General features: G+C 33.0%; 2 protein-coding genes across 2 annotated transcripts; both read right to left on the bottom strand.

Annotated features, from left to right (window-relative positions):
* Window positions 341-3,799, bottom strand: LOC107615249. The gene is made up of 5 exons (XM_016317367.2): window positions 3,563-3,799; window positions 3,240-3,320; window positions 1,846-2,018; window positions 1,079-1,148; window positions 341-772 (listed from the first exon to the last, which is right to left on the bottom strand). Exons 2-5 carry the CDS (start codon window positions 3,289-3,291, stop codon window positions 573-575), a joined length of 495 nt encoding a protein of 164 aa, XP_016172853.1. The 5' UTR covers window positions 3,292-3,320; window positions 3,563-3,799; the 3' UTR covers window positions 341-572.
* LOC107615172 (heat shock cognate protein 80) lies at window positions 12,573-15,578 on the bottom strand. Its single transcript, XM_016317296.2, has 3 exons — window positions 15,342-15,578; window positions 14,726-14,867; window positions 12,573-14,613 (listed from the first exon to the last, which is right to left on the bottom strand). Exons 1-3 carry the CDS (start codon window positions 15,462-15,464, stop codon window positions 12,779-12,781), a joined length of 2,100 nt encoding a protein of 699 aa, XP_016172782.1. The 5' UTR covers window positions 15,465-15,578; the 3' UTR covers window positions 12,573-12,778.

Raw genomic sequence — 16,722 nt, 5'->3', positions numbered from 1 at the left:
TTGTTAATTATATTGCATGCTTAGCTTGTAATTGGATTCAAAGTGCCGCGTTCACATTCGGTTTGAGTTGGGTTTCAACCAAGAATTAGAGTGGCTTTTTACAGTAGCCCTAGGAAAAAAAACCACCAACCCTTATTGGTAGCAGTGAGAAACTAAATCAAAAAATGTAGTAGAAATTTTTGCAAATAAGTTGACGTGTTAATTTGCACATGAAGACGACTCCAATCCATAAAAAATCTCCACCCAACTTTTATCTACAATCCAAGCATACCATCTAAAAAGCCAAACTTCTACCACGTTCCTATTTGCATGCTAGCAATTGGGAAATTTTTACTGGCGCTGAAAACATAACCACTAGAGACCTTACCATTGTGAAGTTTTAAGGAGAGTTTAATTTGTATTAATAATACAAAATTTTGGTAGCATACATCATATCATCATAATGAAGCATATAATTGAAGCTCAATACACCAGCTAACCAATATAACCTACAGTCACTATGAGGAAGGAAATTCCAAGAAATTCAGTACCAAAACCTTCAAACAAAGCATGCATTGGTCTGATTCTAATCCTCACCTCCTCCTACTACTCTTGTATGTGTCACCTTCACTTTCCTTATCCTTTAAGAATCCAAGAAAAGCAAGAAATCCGAAAAAGAAAAATCCACCAGACCAGTTGCCTCCACCACCACCACCTCCACCGCCGCCATCATCATCGTCGCCAGGTGGAAATCCAGTTCCTCCATCGTCAAGTTGTGGTGACTTCTCCTTCGCTGAAATTGAGTTAAATCAGAAGCCATTTAGAATAAGTTTTTGTTGTAGTATAGTAATGCATTTAGTTGCAATTTTTTTTAATGAGTAACTCCAATGAAGAAGTTAAATTTATTCAGCAATGAGAATTTTTTTTTTTTTATCATAGTTAATTATTCAAACATTTGATTCAGCATCTCGTAGCCTTTTCTTGTAAAATGCTTTTCAGGTCAATGATTACTGGTAAAGAAATATATACAGAAAACAGAGTGCAAATGGAACACCTACAAACTAAGTTTTAACAAATCTATGTTTGGAATAAACAGTACCAGGAACGTGAGTCATTGTTGGAGCTTGGCGAGTAACAGTTTGAGTTTGCTCTGCACCACATCTTGCATTCTGCATATATAGGAGGATATTAAGGAAATCAGTGGAAATATATTTTTCTTCCCATTATGACATCAAGTGTGCATTCAAATTGGATGCCTCAGCACAATGTATAGAAGTTAATAACCATATTTAAACCCCAAATGATTTGTGTATTTCTCTTTTTGTAGAAGTCCACCAAATTAGGTATGTCATAGCAATGAGCAAACAATAGTATTCTAAGTGTCCTGTCGGTGAGTGACACACTATCAATAATGAACATGGATCCAGTTATCTATGATGTTTAACACTAGCCACACTTCCTCAAACCAGAAAGCTTACAAACCAAAAGCAACAAACAAGATATGAATTTTCAGCCATTCATTTCATTTTAACCATTTGTCAGAGATGACTATTAAAACACAATCCTTATCTAATAAAGCTGTCTCCCAAATGTAATGCAATTATATGCATTATAGGTGAGTAGAAAACAAATATAATTTACATGGTGGTTATACTCCAATTTCAAACACATAAACGAGTGGAATACTGGAATTAGAAAATATCATGATTTCCAGGTAAAGAGGGAACACCAAGAAGATAAACAATTGAGCTTTTTCTTGAGCTTTTTCTCACTATACAGGGACGGCTAAAGCTCCAATGATGATAAATCAAAATAATTTAAAAAATAAATAAAAAAGAAGAGGACATAGAGAGAGTAACAACATACCAAAGCTGCAGCACATATAAAAGTTGCAGTCCGAGCAGAACATGCTCTCGTACCAAATGGAAACTGTGTATAAGTAGGCTTCAGTGATCTTGAACTATAAGTCGTCCGCGGTCGTCCTGGAAAGTTATCTGAAGAAACAATATTCCTCTTGTTGTGCTGACCACCTGTTCTCCCTGTTAAACAATATAATAAACAAAATCACCATTTTATTATCATCACAATAGTTAAAATTCTGAATTATACATTTGATTAATTCTGTTAATAATACAAAACTTATTTTGTCAGCCAGCTTAGCAGGAAATTTATTCGCAGTGAACACTAAAGTGCCATGTTGAGATCGTATGCAGAATTGTAAAGGAAAATACAAAGTTGTACAATGCAGAATTGTAATGCGGATAGTAAGATTCTACCAAATTACATGATGTTCATAATATACATGTCGCATAACATAAATAAGCAGATAAGTCACCATTAACACAATTGAACTTTAATTAAGTATGCAAAAGACGTTTTCTACACTCAAATGCTACGTAATAAAAAATAAAGGACAGAATTTTTGCAGAACCAAGTACCCCAGCAACAGTACCCTCCTCCCTAAATTTCTCTCTCTCACACACACACACACACACAAACAGAGAGACATAGAGAAACAAAAGAAAAAGGACGAAAAATAGAAAGCTGTGCTCTCTTCACCAGCGGCAGCAAGCTCTACGTACATTGGACAGTTTAAACTTTGGCCTCAAAATGAACCAATTAGTAAAGCAATCAACAAATTACATGCATTTATCTGTAGAATTTAATGGTTGACACATTACACGCATGTTGATTCAGTAGAAATTTGTGAGACGAAAACACTACATCAAACCTTGGATTAGATGAAAACCAATAATCCATCCATCAAATAAATTATCAAGCACTTCGCATCACCACATATGAACACTCTTATTATTAAGTTATTATGCCTTTAACAGCACTTCCTATGACTAATGACTTATACAAGCTTCAATTCTCGATTCATGTGCTACATATTTGGCTCTCATCCTTCAAAGACTACAAGTAAAATAGGAACATCCATCAACAAAGGGATCGCCCAATCCCCATTCCAAGGATATCATGTCTTAGCTATTGAAAACAACAAAATCAGATGGTTCTATTAAGCATCTAAATATGGAGAAAGGCCACTCATTCACAACCAATAATAAAGAATTCCTCAAAAAGGAAAGGAAGGATACAACTCACATGTTTCACTAATTCTTATTGTTCCAAGAATTTCGGTTCATGAAAGCAACTCTAATTTTTCCAAAATCATATTTCCTAATTCTTACATGAATATACAACTTGTCATCTTAATTCGAATCGCAAGAGGGGAAAAACAGTTAGAAATTATAATTTACCCGGTGGTAATATGGGCAAGGGTGAAGATGAAACTGCACAAGTGCTCAACATTGATATCCAGAGAGAAGCCGCGAAAAGAGCTGAAAATTAATAATTTCGAATCAGAAATAAATAAATAAAGAAAAAAGAAGAAAACGAAAAGGTAATAATATCATCTACTTGCTAGTTAATCGACAATTACGAAGCAATGCAAAATAACAATCAATTAGGCATTCACTTTTCAAATTTCAGTTTCAAGACGAAGAGATATCATGGTGGTAGGAATTAAGACACTATGGAGCTTAGGGTTTTAAGATGAAGGGGAGGAACATAAAAATGGTACCTTGGATAAGCGAAGTTGGAATTTGCAGAGTTGTTGGTAGGAGTTGGGGAAGTTGTGTTGAATGGCGGTGGATGTGAGATTGGATTTGTTGAAACTCTTTCAAGACGGTGAACCCAAAATCCCAAAGAAATGGAGGAAGGAGGAAGAAAGAAAGAAGATGATAGAGCACAAGCAACTTGGTTTCAACTTTCAACACACCACCAATTGCATCCACAACTACTTCCGAAATTTTTTTTTTTAATACGAAATGTGAAAATAGGTATAACTTTTGATTTTTTTTTAATGTATTTAAATTATGCTTTTTATTTATATACGTGTAAGGTTAATTTTTTCAAGTCTTAAAGAAATTATACTATCCATCATTAAAGGTGTGAACTGCCAAACTAGTTTTGATTAAAGGAATATTTAATAGTCATCTATATTGCAACACTCCTTTTTAAATGTCTACTACAAATATGCCTTATTAAAATTTTATTAAAGAAAAATTTAATGAGAAAAAAAATTTTAGTAAAAAAAAAAGTACAAATATGAAAACTGTCTCGTTAAAAATCTTGTAAAAAAAAATTCAATAGAAACAAAAACCTAACCAAGGAAAAGAGTACAGCTTCCCTCTCTTGTCGACATTATTTAATATCTCGAAATCGATGCATTCTAATCTGATGTACCAATATTTTAAAAGAAGATTTTGGAAGTGACTTTGTAAATAAATCTGTCATGTTATCACTTGAACAGATCTGTTGGACATCAATTGTTCCTTAATTTTAAAGGTCATGAGTGGATAAGAATTTGAGAGAAATATGCTTTATTCTATCACTTTTGATGTATCCATCATTAATTTAAGCAATGCATGTTGTATTATCTTCAAACAGAATAGTTAGAGCTATTTTTCTATCCGTCAGTCCACATGATGATATAATATATTGGATTAAACTTTTGAATAAAATATATTTGTGACTTGCTTCATGTATCCCTGGTATTTTAGTATAATTAGAGGATATCGCTGCTATCCTCTGTTTAATGTACCTCCATGATATAACTGTATCACCATATGTGAATACGTATCCTATTTGAAATCTTTCTTTGTGTGGATCATACAAGTATCCTACATCTGCATAGCCAACTAATTGTGACTTGGATTTATATAGATAAAACAGTCCCATATTAATTGTTCCATGAAAATATCGAAAGATTTGTTTGATTTCATTACAATGTCTTCTAGTTGGAGAAGAATACCTTGCTAGTAAATTCACGACAAATAATATGTCACGTCATGTATTAACAAACCCTAATAATAAATTTTTCATCAATGATTAAATGACCAATATTTCATTCAAGATTCTCAAAAGAAATTAGATACTTCATAATGAGTATTGTAATTTTCAGCAACATCTTTTGAAACAAAAATTTGCCTCCTTTCCTTTGTCATCTTTTTTCAAGGATGTTTCATAAAGATCAATTAAGTACCTTAGAGTACGACAGGTACGAGACCAATGGCTTTTTCCACCACAATAGAAATATTTATCCTCTATTGATTTATTTTGTCCATTATTTCTTTTTTTTTTATCCCTTTTTTGTGAGATCATTTTTTGTGAAAATAATTTTTCTTTCTTCTATAATTTTTCTTGTTACCAAAATCTTACCATTTACCTCTTTTGGGGTTATAATTTGCCACATTTACTTCAGAAAATGAGGCACCAACTGGGCGCACTTCATGATTTCTTAAAAGCAATTCATTGTTAAGTTTGGCAACAAGAAGATAAGAAATTAGCTCAGAATATATTTTAAATTCTTTTTTTCAATACTGTTGCTGCAAGAGCACATTCGAGGCATGGGAGGTCGAGAAAGTTTTCTCTAATATGTCATTACCAGTTATCTTTTTTCCACATAATTTCATTCGTGAGGTAATTTGGAACATTGTTCAATTGTATTCATTTATTGATTTAAAATCCTGTAGACGTAAGTGTGTCCACTCATATCGGACTTGAAAAAGTATCATTGTCTTTTGATGATTATACCTTTTTTTAAGGTTCTTCCACAGATCTGCAGAATTTTGTAGGCTATGTTTAGTTTTAAGGAAAGAAATAGAGAGAAAAAAAATAGAAAGAAAAAAAAAAGAAATAAATTGAGTGGATTTTTATTTTCCTTAAATGTGTTTGGATGGAAGAAAAATAAAAAGGAAAGAAATGTTATAAAAAGACAATCTAATTTTTTTTCATCTTTTTTCCTTCCTCTCTAATTTTTCTCCTCAACCAAACAATGAAAAATAATCAGTTTCCTTCTCATTTCCTTTCCTCCCTTTTTTCCCTTCCATTTTTCCTTCAAACAAACATAGCCTTAATGAGATATTCATTTTTCAATCATTGTTGTGACTTGTGACAAAGGAAGATAATGACTTTGGTTTTATCTTTCTGGGATGCTTCATTTTCAGCCTTAATGGTATTTTCAAAATCCATTAAATCAAAATGAATTTTGCCATTTAGTATCCATAATAAGTAGTTATTTCTAGATAGGGTAAAGTACTAAATTGGTCCCCTACGTTTGGGCGTAATTCTGTTTTGGTCTTTAAGGTTTAAAGTGTTCCATTTGAATCCAAAAAAGTTTTATTTAGCTTCAATTTAGTCCCACCGGAGGTCAAAGATAAATAATTAACGAAATGTCCTACATGACAGCAGTGTAAGGACAAGGTCGATAATCTAGAGAATAAGTACAAGCTCCAGAGGCACAAAATCAACCGTGGATACATTAATACATTTATTTATCATTTTTTTATAATTAAAATGAAATATTTTCTATAAAAATAAAAAAAATGTTAAATACATATATTGATGCATCCACGGTTGATTTTGTGCCTCTGGAGCTTGTACTTATTCTTCAAATTATCGACCTTGTTCTTATACTGCTGTCATATAGGACATTTTGTTAATTATTTATCTTTGACCTCACAGTGGGACTAAATTGGAGCTAAATGAAACTTTTTTGGATTCAAATAGGACATTTTAAACCTTAAGGACCAAAACAGAATTACGCCCAAACGTATGGGACTAATTTAGTACTTTACCCTTCTAGATATATCAAAAGCATTAAATTCAAGATGAGAAAGTTTTGATATAATGAAAATTTATTACTTGCGTCCTAAATTTTGATCAAAGTATAACATGTAAAATAAATAAATAAGAAAAATAAAATAAATGTAAAATAAAGAAGTATAAATAAATAACTCTAATATTTGTATTTACTAATATTATTAGAAATGTTTTAGGTGAGGCAAGCATGAAAATGACATTTCAGTGTTCCAGATACGACTAAGTATTAGGTATTGTTTTGTCATGTAGCTCAGGTTAGAATGACCATTGTACCCCCATTCATAATATCGCAAAGACTATAATGGACAGCTTTAAAATAAGAGAGAAAAGTGGACAGCAACTTACTAAAAGATGGACTAAAAAAAAGAGCTTAGCTCTAATGGTGAGATATATGTATTATTAAAAAAAAATTATGATTAAAATAACATTTATGATATAATTTAAATCGATTTACAAAATTAAAAACGATATAATTTATTATTATTTAAATCAAATTAAATAAATTTACAAGTAAAATATAAATATAATATAAATTTAATTAAAAAATTAGTTGTAAATTGACATTGTTAAAATTTAAAAGACCTAGTCTAAGTCATTAATAACTACTTCTCTTATTCCATTTTTAAGTATTTTCTATCTCCCAATGTTGTAAAATTACATGATCCTAAATAATTAATCACTTTTACAAATTTATAAATCTTTTATTTTTTTAACATTCTCAATATGATAAATGACCACAAATTTTAATAGAGTTAATTTAAAGGCTCGGAAAATAAGAAAAACATCCTCTTGGCTCCTATTACCTTAATGTCTTCCAAGCCAAAAGGGAATGCACCATTTCTTTAGGCAACCTTGGCATTAACGACATCACCATATTCAAACTCAACACCTTCTGAATTCACAGTATAATGGTATCAACTAATGATATTGTAAGCCCACATCGGTTGGAGAGAGGAACGGAGCATGTCTTATAAGGGTGTGGATACCTCTCCCTAACATGATGCGTTTTGACGAGTGAGTGTGGGGGGTTTCGGCTAGCATCCCTATCTTCAAAGGCAAAACCGTGAGACCTTGTGTGCCAAAGCAGACAATATCGTGTTAGCGGGTGATCTAGGCTGTTACAGATATACTAGTCTACTAGTAAAGGAGGCTGTTACAGATATACTAGTCTACTAGTAAAGGACATTGACTCACCTGTTCCTTGTCCCTATCTACCTGTTCTTCATGCATTCAAAATTATTAAAATGGATGCATCTGATTTAGGATATGGTAGTATTTTAAAACAAAAATTGCATGATAAAGAGTGTATCATTGCATTCACATCAAAAGCATTGGAATAGTACTTAACAAATCTATTCCACCATCAAAAAAAAAAAAATTTAGCCATAGTTTTGTGCATCACAAAATTTCAATCCGATTTACTCAATCAAAAATTTTTAGTCCGAGTTGATTGCAAATCGGCTAAAGAGATCTTACAAAAAGATGTTAAAAACCTTGCATCAAAACAAATTTTTGCCAAATGGCAAGCCATCTTAAGCATTTTCGATTTCGATATTGAGCACATCAAGGGTAACTCAAACTCTCTCCTTGACTTTCTCACACGTGAATATTTGTAGGGAGACAAGCAACGACAATATGCCTAAAAAGACAATTATCGCCTCTTCAAGAGGCAGAGGCAGAGGTATTCAACTAGTCCTTTCTGGGCCATCCAAACACTCTCAATCTGATCAGGAATCTGGGTCACCTATCCAACAATCCTCCAAAAATCTAGTCCAACAATCTAATGAACCAGCAATCAATCAAGCTAAACAGGCTAAGGCAGATTACGCCTTCCCAATCGAAACCCTCTTGGCCTTACAAGACCAAGGTGTCACTAAAATTAACAAAAAATCCTGAACTGATATTTGCAGTGAGTCAGATGAAGAAATTGACTTAACTCAGCTGATATCCCAAGTAGCCAACCAAAAAATAATCGTACAAAAATCAAGAGAAAAGGCCATAGTCCTAACACCACAAACATCCTCAATCACTACCAAAACATAAAAAGCCCAAGCCAATTACATATCCACAAACAAATATTTAAACATTATTCAAATGGAGCCTGAATTTTAGAATAATTCGCCAAACAAAGTCATCCCAAAAATCTTTCCTACTGGATTCCATTTCAAACCATTTGCACCAAATAAAACTTGCCAATTTTATGAGTTCATTTTAGTAGATACTGACTCAGTATCTATTAAACACTACAAGGACAAAACCAATCCTGATCTCATAACCCATTCAACAATCCAAATCCTCAAAGTCCTAACCCCAAAGCAATTTGGGAACAATCTAAACAAAACTCAAAAGTTTTCTTAAAATTATGACCCAATAGATTTTAATTATTGGGACTACATAGAAGTCTAGACTAAAGTATTTTGGTTCCAAAATACTCAGTACAGACATTCATGGTTAATCTATTTTAAAAGAAAATCAAATTATGTTTTTTCAAATTGGTTCTACCAATAGTGGGACTTCTTTGGGCCAATCCCAGAAATCCTACCCTCACCTACTAATGAAGAGTATAAATTTTTTCAATAAAAATTTGACATTCAGGACACGTGTTCCTGTAATGTTAAAATTTTTTTCAATTTTTTCACTGGCCTAGGTATTCTCGTGGCAGTACAAATATATAAAACCAGACCACCCTAAATCATTTTCAATCTTACAAAGGCATGGTTATGTCAAATGGTGGTCTCAATTTGATTCATCAATAGTCTATCCAGAAAAGGTCAGAGAATGGTCCAAACTAATTCCAATAGTCAGAAGATCTCAGATTCAGAAACAGCTTCGTTTCTCAATCAAAAAGCACAAATCCAGACAGCCCTTGCAGTCTCACAATCGAAAGAATCAATCAAAGAAAAGTTTCAACAAATCTTTCGCTTACTTCAAGAAGACGAAGAGTCTTCATCTAAAGAAGAAGGTGACGAACAAGATCAAGACAAACAAACTGAAGAAGATGGTTTCGAAGTTTGTTTTGAAGATGATTAAAACCCCAAATGTAATTGTGATTACCAAGACAATGTTCGGAACTGTTTGACAACCGGTATTGTAGCTATAGTTCAGGTCATACTTACCTATACTGTAGAAACAGTAGAATCCTCAATTATAAAGGAGGTCTCGTTTTCATTGTGAGGTACCCCTTTCATTTACGCAATCATAGAGAGAGGTTAGAGAGAGAAGCTCTGAGTGTTCTCTTGTAAACTCTTCAGCTCCTCTTCTTTTCAATCAAGTTTTCTAATAAATCTTTTATCCAATTTTTCAGAAAAAAAAAATTTCCAAAGGAATCTCCAAAAAAACCCCATTATTTGCTATACGTGTAAAAAACCAGGACATATTAGTAAATACTGTAGGTTGAAAGGAAAGATTAATAATCTGAACCTTGATCCTCAGATTGAGGAACAGATTAACCATCTTTTAATCGAAAGTTCAGATGATGATTCTGGACCAGAATCCTCGGATGATATCAATAATATCCAAGTTGATGACATCGGAATCTGAGGATGATTCAATGTCATCAACTTGGATATTATTGATATCATCCGAAGATTCTGGTCCATAATCATCATCTGAACTTTCGATAGATGGTTAATCTGTTCCTCAATCTGAGGATCAAGATTCAGATTATTAATCTTTCCTTTCAACCTACAGTATTTGCTAACATGTCCTGATTTTTTATATGTATAGCAAATAATGAAATTTTTCTGAGGATTCTTTTGGAAATTCTTTTGAAAATTTTTTTCATTCTTGGATTTTTGAAAATATTTTCTAGGTCTTCTGAAATTCTTTTCAAGATTAGGTTTAAAAATTTTTCGAGTAGATGACCTTCTAGATTTTCTTGGATGATAAGCAAGAAGACCAAATTGTTCACAAAAGGTTTCCAAATCGATACAATTTTGTGCTTTCTCACGAGTAAACTGCCGTTGGATTTTATCATCTTGGCAGATCTTTAGAGCAATTTTTTGGATGAAAGAAATAATTTGACCATAACTTAACGCATCATAGGAAATTATCCCATCTGGGGTTAAGCTGCAAATTTTGTCCCTTACTTTATCTCCCAGGGATTTGGGAAGTCTGGCTAAAAATTTTTCCTTCCAGAAAGGTTGTTGATTGTCTTCTCTATTATAAACCCTAATAAGAAAGGTGTCCTTATACCATCTGAAGTCAGACAAAGTTTTGCATCTGAGATTGGAAAGTAATTCAGCAGAACGATCTTTCCAAAGAGATGGATCACCAATGAAATAGCTTGCTATTGTAAAGATTAACTCCCTCATTGCAATTGAAATAAAATCTTTCCCTCCAAAATTAAAAAACTCTCCCCTCTTCTCTCTTCTTTTCTCTATCTCTCTCATTCCTTCACTCACTCTATCTCTCTTATATATCATTATCAATAGAAAAAAAATATTATTTTTAAATAGCAAGTATAAAAATTAATTATTTTTATTTGTGCAACAAACTTAATACCTAATCAAATATAAAAATATACATGTTCAATTTTTTTTTAATTTTAGATAACAAATATTAAAATTAAGTAAAATAATTAAACTCTTTCATATGAAAACAATAACTAAAAAAATTATTATTTAATTTTATTTAAGATTCTGGTTTTTTTAGCCAATAAAAACTTTTGTCCTTTACGATCATTTTATAAAAGTAGTTTAATATTATACATTTTTCGTGTCATAATCTATAATATTAAGACCTATGTAATTTTAACAGATTTATATTCCCATAATAGTATTACGAGTAAAAATACTTATATATATACGTGGAAGGTTAACTTTTTCAGGTCTTAGAAAAATTACATCGTTTATCATTACAGGTGTGAACCGGCCAAATGATTTTGATTGGAGAAATGTTTAATAGTTATCCATATTGCAATAAGAATAATGATTTTTATATTTATGTAAACCATGACATAAAACCTTATATTTATGTTTATATTCTCGTTATAAATATTTTGAAACAAGTATTTTAAGTTAATAATTACTCCAGTATTATTTAGATTTTAAAGGATAAGCTACTTTTTCTTATATATATAAAAGTCTAATCATTCACATATTTAACACATGAAATAAATTTTCTACATATTTTATTTTAATACAGAATACTATTTTTTGAATTAAATCCTAAATAATTAATTTATTGTATTGTTTTAATTCTTATGAGAATATAAAATTTAAGAAATATTTGCATAATGTCATATTTAATACATATTCCAAAAGTTTATTTTTATTCTAACTTCTACTATATGTTAAATTAATTAAATATATGATTCTTTCATATATTGAAAATATGTAAAATGGAATTATGATAATGATAAGAAAGAAAAAGGAGAGACCAAAAAATCGCACAACATTTATATATATTGAAAACGTATGCAAGCCTACCCAATCCTTTTATTTGTTCCTAGCTTCATTAACGCAAGTGCAAGTGCTCGGATTGTGATCCTCGGATTGGTGATAGAGACAGAAGAGGATCGAGAATTCATGCAAAAAATTGCATCAAAAGGCAAAGAAATACTCTAAGATGAGTTGTAGTAGCAAAGGGCCAAATATAGAATGATTACATTAGATAAAAGGAATAGCCCAGGAAGGAATAAAGAGGCGAATACAGCAAATTCCAAGCAAAGTAATTTGACAAGAAGCTCGCGCGTAAGGACTTGATTCATTTTCCAGGCAATTTAGAGCGGTTTCAGTGCAGAAATGTCTAATAAAGTTTAATGTGAAAACTGAAAAGTAAAACATGCCGTGCACGATGTACACCTAGCACCACTGCTAGTAATCTAGTATATCTATATCTGGTCTAGCAAATTTATTTCCACAGCAGTCAGTAGATCGCCAAAATAGGTCCCAAAACTTAAAATACGCAGGAATCTAAGACCAAAATTTACCACGGTAAAGTGATAAAAAGCTTAGCTCAAACATTAATTCAGCGAATTGTACCTAACTTGCATAAATAACTGCCGAACATTCCAAAATAGAAACGTAAAAACATAGTAAAAAAAAAACAAAAAGGTAATGGAAAAAAGAAAAAGATTGTCCAACTTCACTAATTAGCTACTAAAATTAAAAGTGGAGAAAGGTTAAAAGTTTTAGTCAACTTCTTCCATCTTGCTTCCTTCAGCATCAACATCAGCTTCCTCCAATGGAGGCATGTCAGCATCTACATCACCAGCATCCTCATCAATGCTCAGACCAAGCTTCAACATTCTGTGGATCCTGTTACCGAATGTGTTGGGATCATCAAGGCTGAACCCAGATGTGAGGAGTGCAGTTTCAAAGAGCAAGAGAACAAGATCCTTGACAGATTTGTCGTTCTTGTCTGCATCTGCACGCTTCCTCAGCTCTTCCATGATGGGGTTCTCTGGGTTAATTTCCATTGTCTTCTTGCTTGACATGTACCCTGCCATGCTGTTGTCCCTCAAGGCCTGAGCCTTCATGATCCTTTCCATGTTAGCAGTCCAGCCATATTCACCGGTCACAAGACAGCAAGGTGAGTCAACAACACGGTCGGAAACAACCACCTTCTCCACCTTATCACCCAAGACATCCTTGATGACCTTGCAAAGACCATCGAATTTCTCCTTCAGCTCTTCCTTCTTTTTCTTCTCATCCTCGCTCTCGTCAAGTTTGAGCCCCTCCTTGGTGGCAGACACCAACTTCTTGCCCTCGAATTCCTTGAGCTGACCAACTGCATACTCATCAATGGCATCAACCATGAAGAGAACCTCATAACCCTTCTTCTTCAGCTTCTCAAGGAATGGGGAGTTTTCAACAGCTTTTTTGCTTTCACCAGTGATGTAGTAGATATCGTTCTGGCCTTCCTTCATCCTGGTCACATAGTCCTTGAGGCTAGTCATCTCATCACCACTCTTGGTGGAATGGTACCTGAGAAGTTCAGCAATCTTTCCCTTGTTCTGAGAATCCTCGTGGATACCCAGCTTCAGGTTCTTGGAGAAAGATTCATAGAACTTGTTGTAGTCCTCCTTGTTCTCAGCAATTTCAAAGAATAGCTCAATGCACTTCTTGACCAAGTTTTTGCGGATGACCTTGAGGATCTTGTTCTGCTGAAGCATTTCTCTTGAAATGTTAAGTGGAAGATCTTCTGAGTCTACGATACCCTTGACAAAGCCAAGGTATTCAGGAATCAACTCCTCACAGTTGTCCATGATGAAGACTCGGCGAACATAGAGCTTGATGTTGTTTGGCTTTTTCCTTGTGTCAAAGAGATCAAAGGGTGCCCTCTTGGGAACAAAGAGGATAGCCTTAAACTCCAATTGACCCTCAACAGAAAAGTGCTTCACAGCCAAATGCTCTTCCCAGTCATTGGTCAGACTCTTGTAGAAAGCAGCATATTCCTCCTTTGAGATCTCCTCTGGCTTCCTCATCCAAATAGGCTTCTGCTTGTTCACCAAGGACCATTCATGAGATACCTCCTTTATCTTCTTTTTCTTCTTCTCTTCCTTCTCCTTCTCTTCATCAACTTCCTCCACTTTACCCTCCTCTTCCTTCTTCTCTTCCTCATCCTCGTCATCAGAAATTTCCTTCTCGGTTGTCTTCTCAATCCAGAGAGAAATTGGGTAGCTGATGAACTCAGAGTGCTTCTTAATTAAGTCCTTCAATCTGCGTTCCTCAAGGTACTCTAGCTGGTCTTCCTTCAGGAAGAGAGTGATCTTGGTACCTCTGCCAAGAGGCTCTCCGGCTGTATCCCTGGTGACAGTGAATGATCCACCAGCTTGTGACTCCCACACATACTGCTCATCATCATTGTGCTTGGTGGTGACAATAACCTTCTCAGCAACAAGGTATGCGGAGTAGAACCCGACTCCAAACTGACCAATCATGCTAACATCAGCACCAGCAGCCAAAGCCTCCATGAACTCCTTGGTACCAGACCTCGCAATGGTACCGAGGTTGTTAACCAAATCTGAAATAATATACAAATCACAGCATCGATTAGAATCATTTTATGACCAATCAAACACTGATAATAAAGTAGGTTTAACCAAGAATTTAAATAACCAACGTTAACTACTTACCAGCCTTGGTCATGCCTATACCACTGTCAACGATGGTAAGTGTGTTATTGGTCTTGTCAGGGATAATGTGGATGAACAACTCAGGCTGAGCATCGAGCTTGCTCTTATCTGTCAAACTCTCGAATCGAATCTTGTCCAATGCCTATATGACAGAAATGCACAGACAGTAAATTTGTGTGCGGAAACAAACACGTGATGAAATCTAGTATTAACACAGAAGCAAAACTGCACAAAAAATACAAGGGATATTCCAAACACCAAATGCAGTACAAACATGGTTGCAACTTGATATGATTTGGGTTTAAATAAAAATAATTCAATGCAGAAGGTATATAGCAAAACTATTTAACGAATATAAACGTATAAATAAGCAGAAAAAAATATAAACGAATATCAATGACAAATTCATTGAGCATCAAAAAATAATAACTAAAAACAATAGGTATAATCAGCTAACAAATAAGCAGATCTTAAGAACGCTATAAAAAGAACACGAGCACTGGTCGAATTGAACCAACAAAAAGTAACATAAGAGATACACAAGCAAAAGCGCAGATCGAGAAAAATAAAAAAAGAAAAGGAAATGGAAGATGAGAGAGAGAAAGCGGATACATACATCAGAGGCGTTACTGATGAGTTCACGAAGGAAGATCTCCTTGTTGGAGTAGAAGGTGTTGATGATAAGGCTGAGAAGCTGGTTAATCTCAGCCTGGAAAGCAAACGTCTCAGTCTCCGCCATGGCCGATCTAAGCACAGAGAAAACGCGAAATGAGGGAGGGAAGAAAGAGAGTTTAGGGTTTTCGGTGAGAGAGAGTGTGTTGATTGGAGGCGTCTGAAGAGCGTGGGGAGGGTTTATGTTTTATATGACGAAAAAGGGTTGTTTCTAGATCCTTCTATGAGGCAAGAATAATGGTTAGTTGTGGGGTTCAAATTGAATATTCAAATTTCGTTAATTTCCCCTCTTGCCTTGTCATGTTGGCCACGCATTTGGCTTTCATTAGTTGGGATTTCGGGAACTCTTAGTTGTTGTGTATAAAAATTAAAAACTATAATTTTTTGTGACGGATCTATTTTAGTTAAATAATTTTTTAATAATTTTACTATACTTTCAAATATTTTTGTCTAACTAAGTTGATCTAAATCTAAAAAAAAATCGTTTATACACATGCGTGTGAATCACACTTCATTTTTTTTCTCACGTAAAATATAGTACCAAAATTTATTAAGTATGACACAAAAAATTTTTAAATTTAACAATGAAATTTTTTAACTTTAACACCAAAATTTTTCAAAGGATTTCGAAAATTGATGATGATATCGATGATGCGAAAGAAGAGAAATGAGAAAGAGAATAAAACATAGAAAAAAAGAGAAGAAAGAAAAAAATTCAGGACGTGTATATATATGTAGATCAGGTCTTAGATATATTATTTCAATTCGATTAAATTTTGTTAAATAAAAAACTTAGATACGTAGTATTTATGGTTTTTCAATTAATACATATATTTGCTTCAACTCATAAATCAAAATTGATTACTTTTTGACAAACTAGCAAAATTTATATAAATTTTATTTTACACACAATTTGTGAAAACTAATTTAATCTAAATATCAAATATCTTATATATTTAATTTAAAAAATAATTTATAGTATTGTCTTTGATGTTAATTTGTAATGGTAATATGTGATAATTTCAATTTGTTATAATGTTTAATTATAATGATAATTTGTAGTTTTAATTTATTATTTTAATATTTAAAGTAGTTTTGTGATTTTTTTTATAGTTTTCACTTTTTAATTTCATTTGGATACTCATAATTCGTAATTACTAGTTCGGATCGAATTAAGAAAATGTTAAACTGAATCCAAGCTGATTCAACTACATTTCAATTAATTTAGAATTTAGATAGCTTTTTTTTATTATTAAAATCTGAATCAATTCGACAGACGTACGAAAATAATAACAATAATAAGGGTTTATTTATTTTGTCTTCTA

Source organism: Arachis ipaensis, chromosome B01, assembly GCF_000816755.2.
Source record: "Arachis ipaensis cultivar K30076 chromosome B01, Araip1.1, whole genome shotgun sequence".
In the NCBI taxonomy this organism is placed as follows: Eukaryota; Viridiplantae; Streptophyta; class Magnoliopsida; order Fabales; family Fabaceae; genus Arachis; species Arachis ipaensis.
This window is presented reverse-complemented; position numbering and strand designations above follow the sequence as displayed.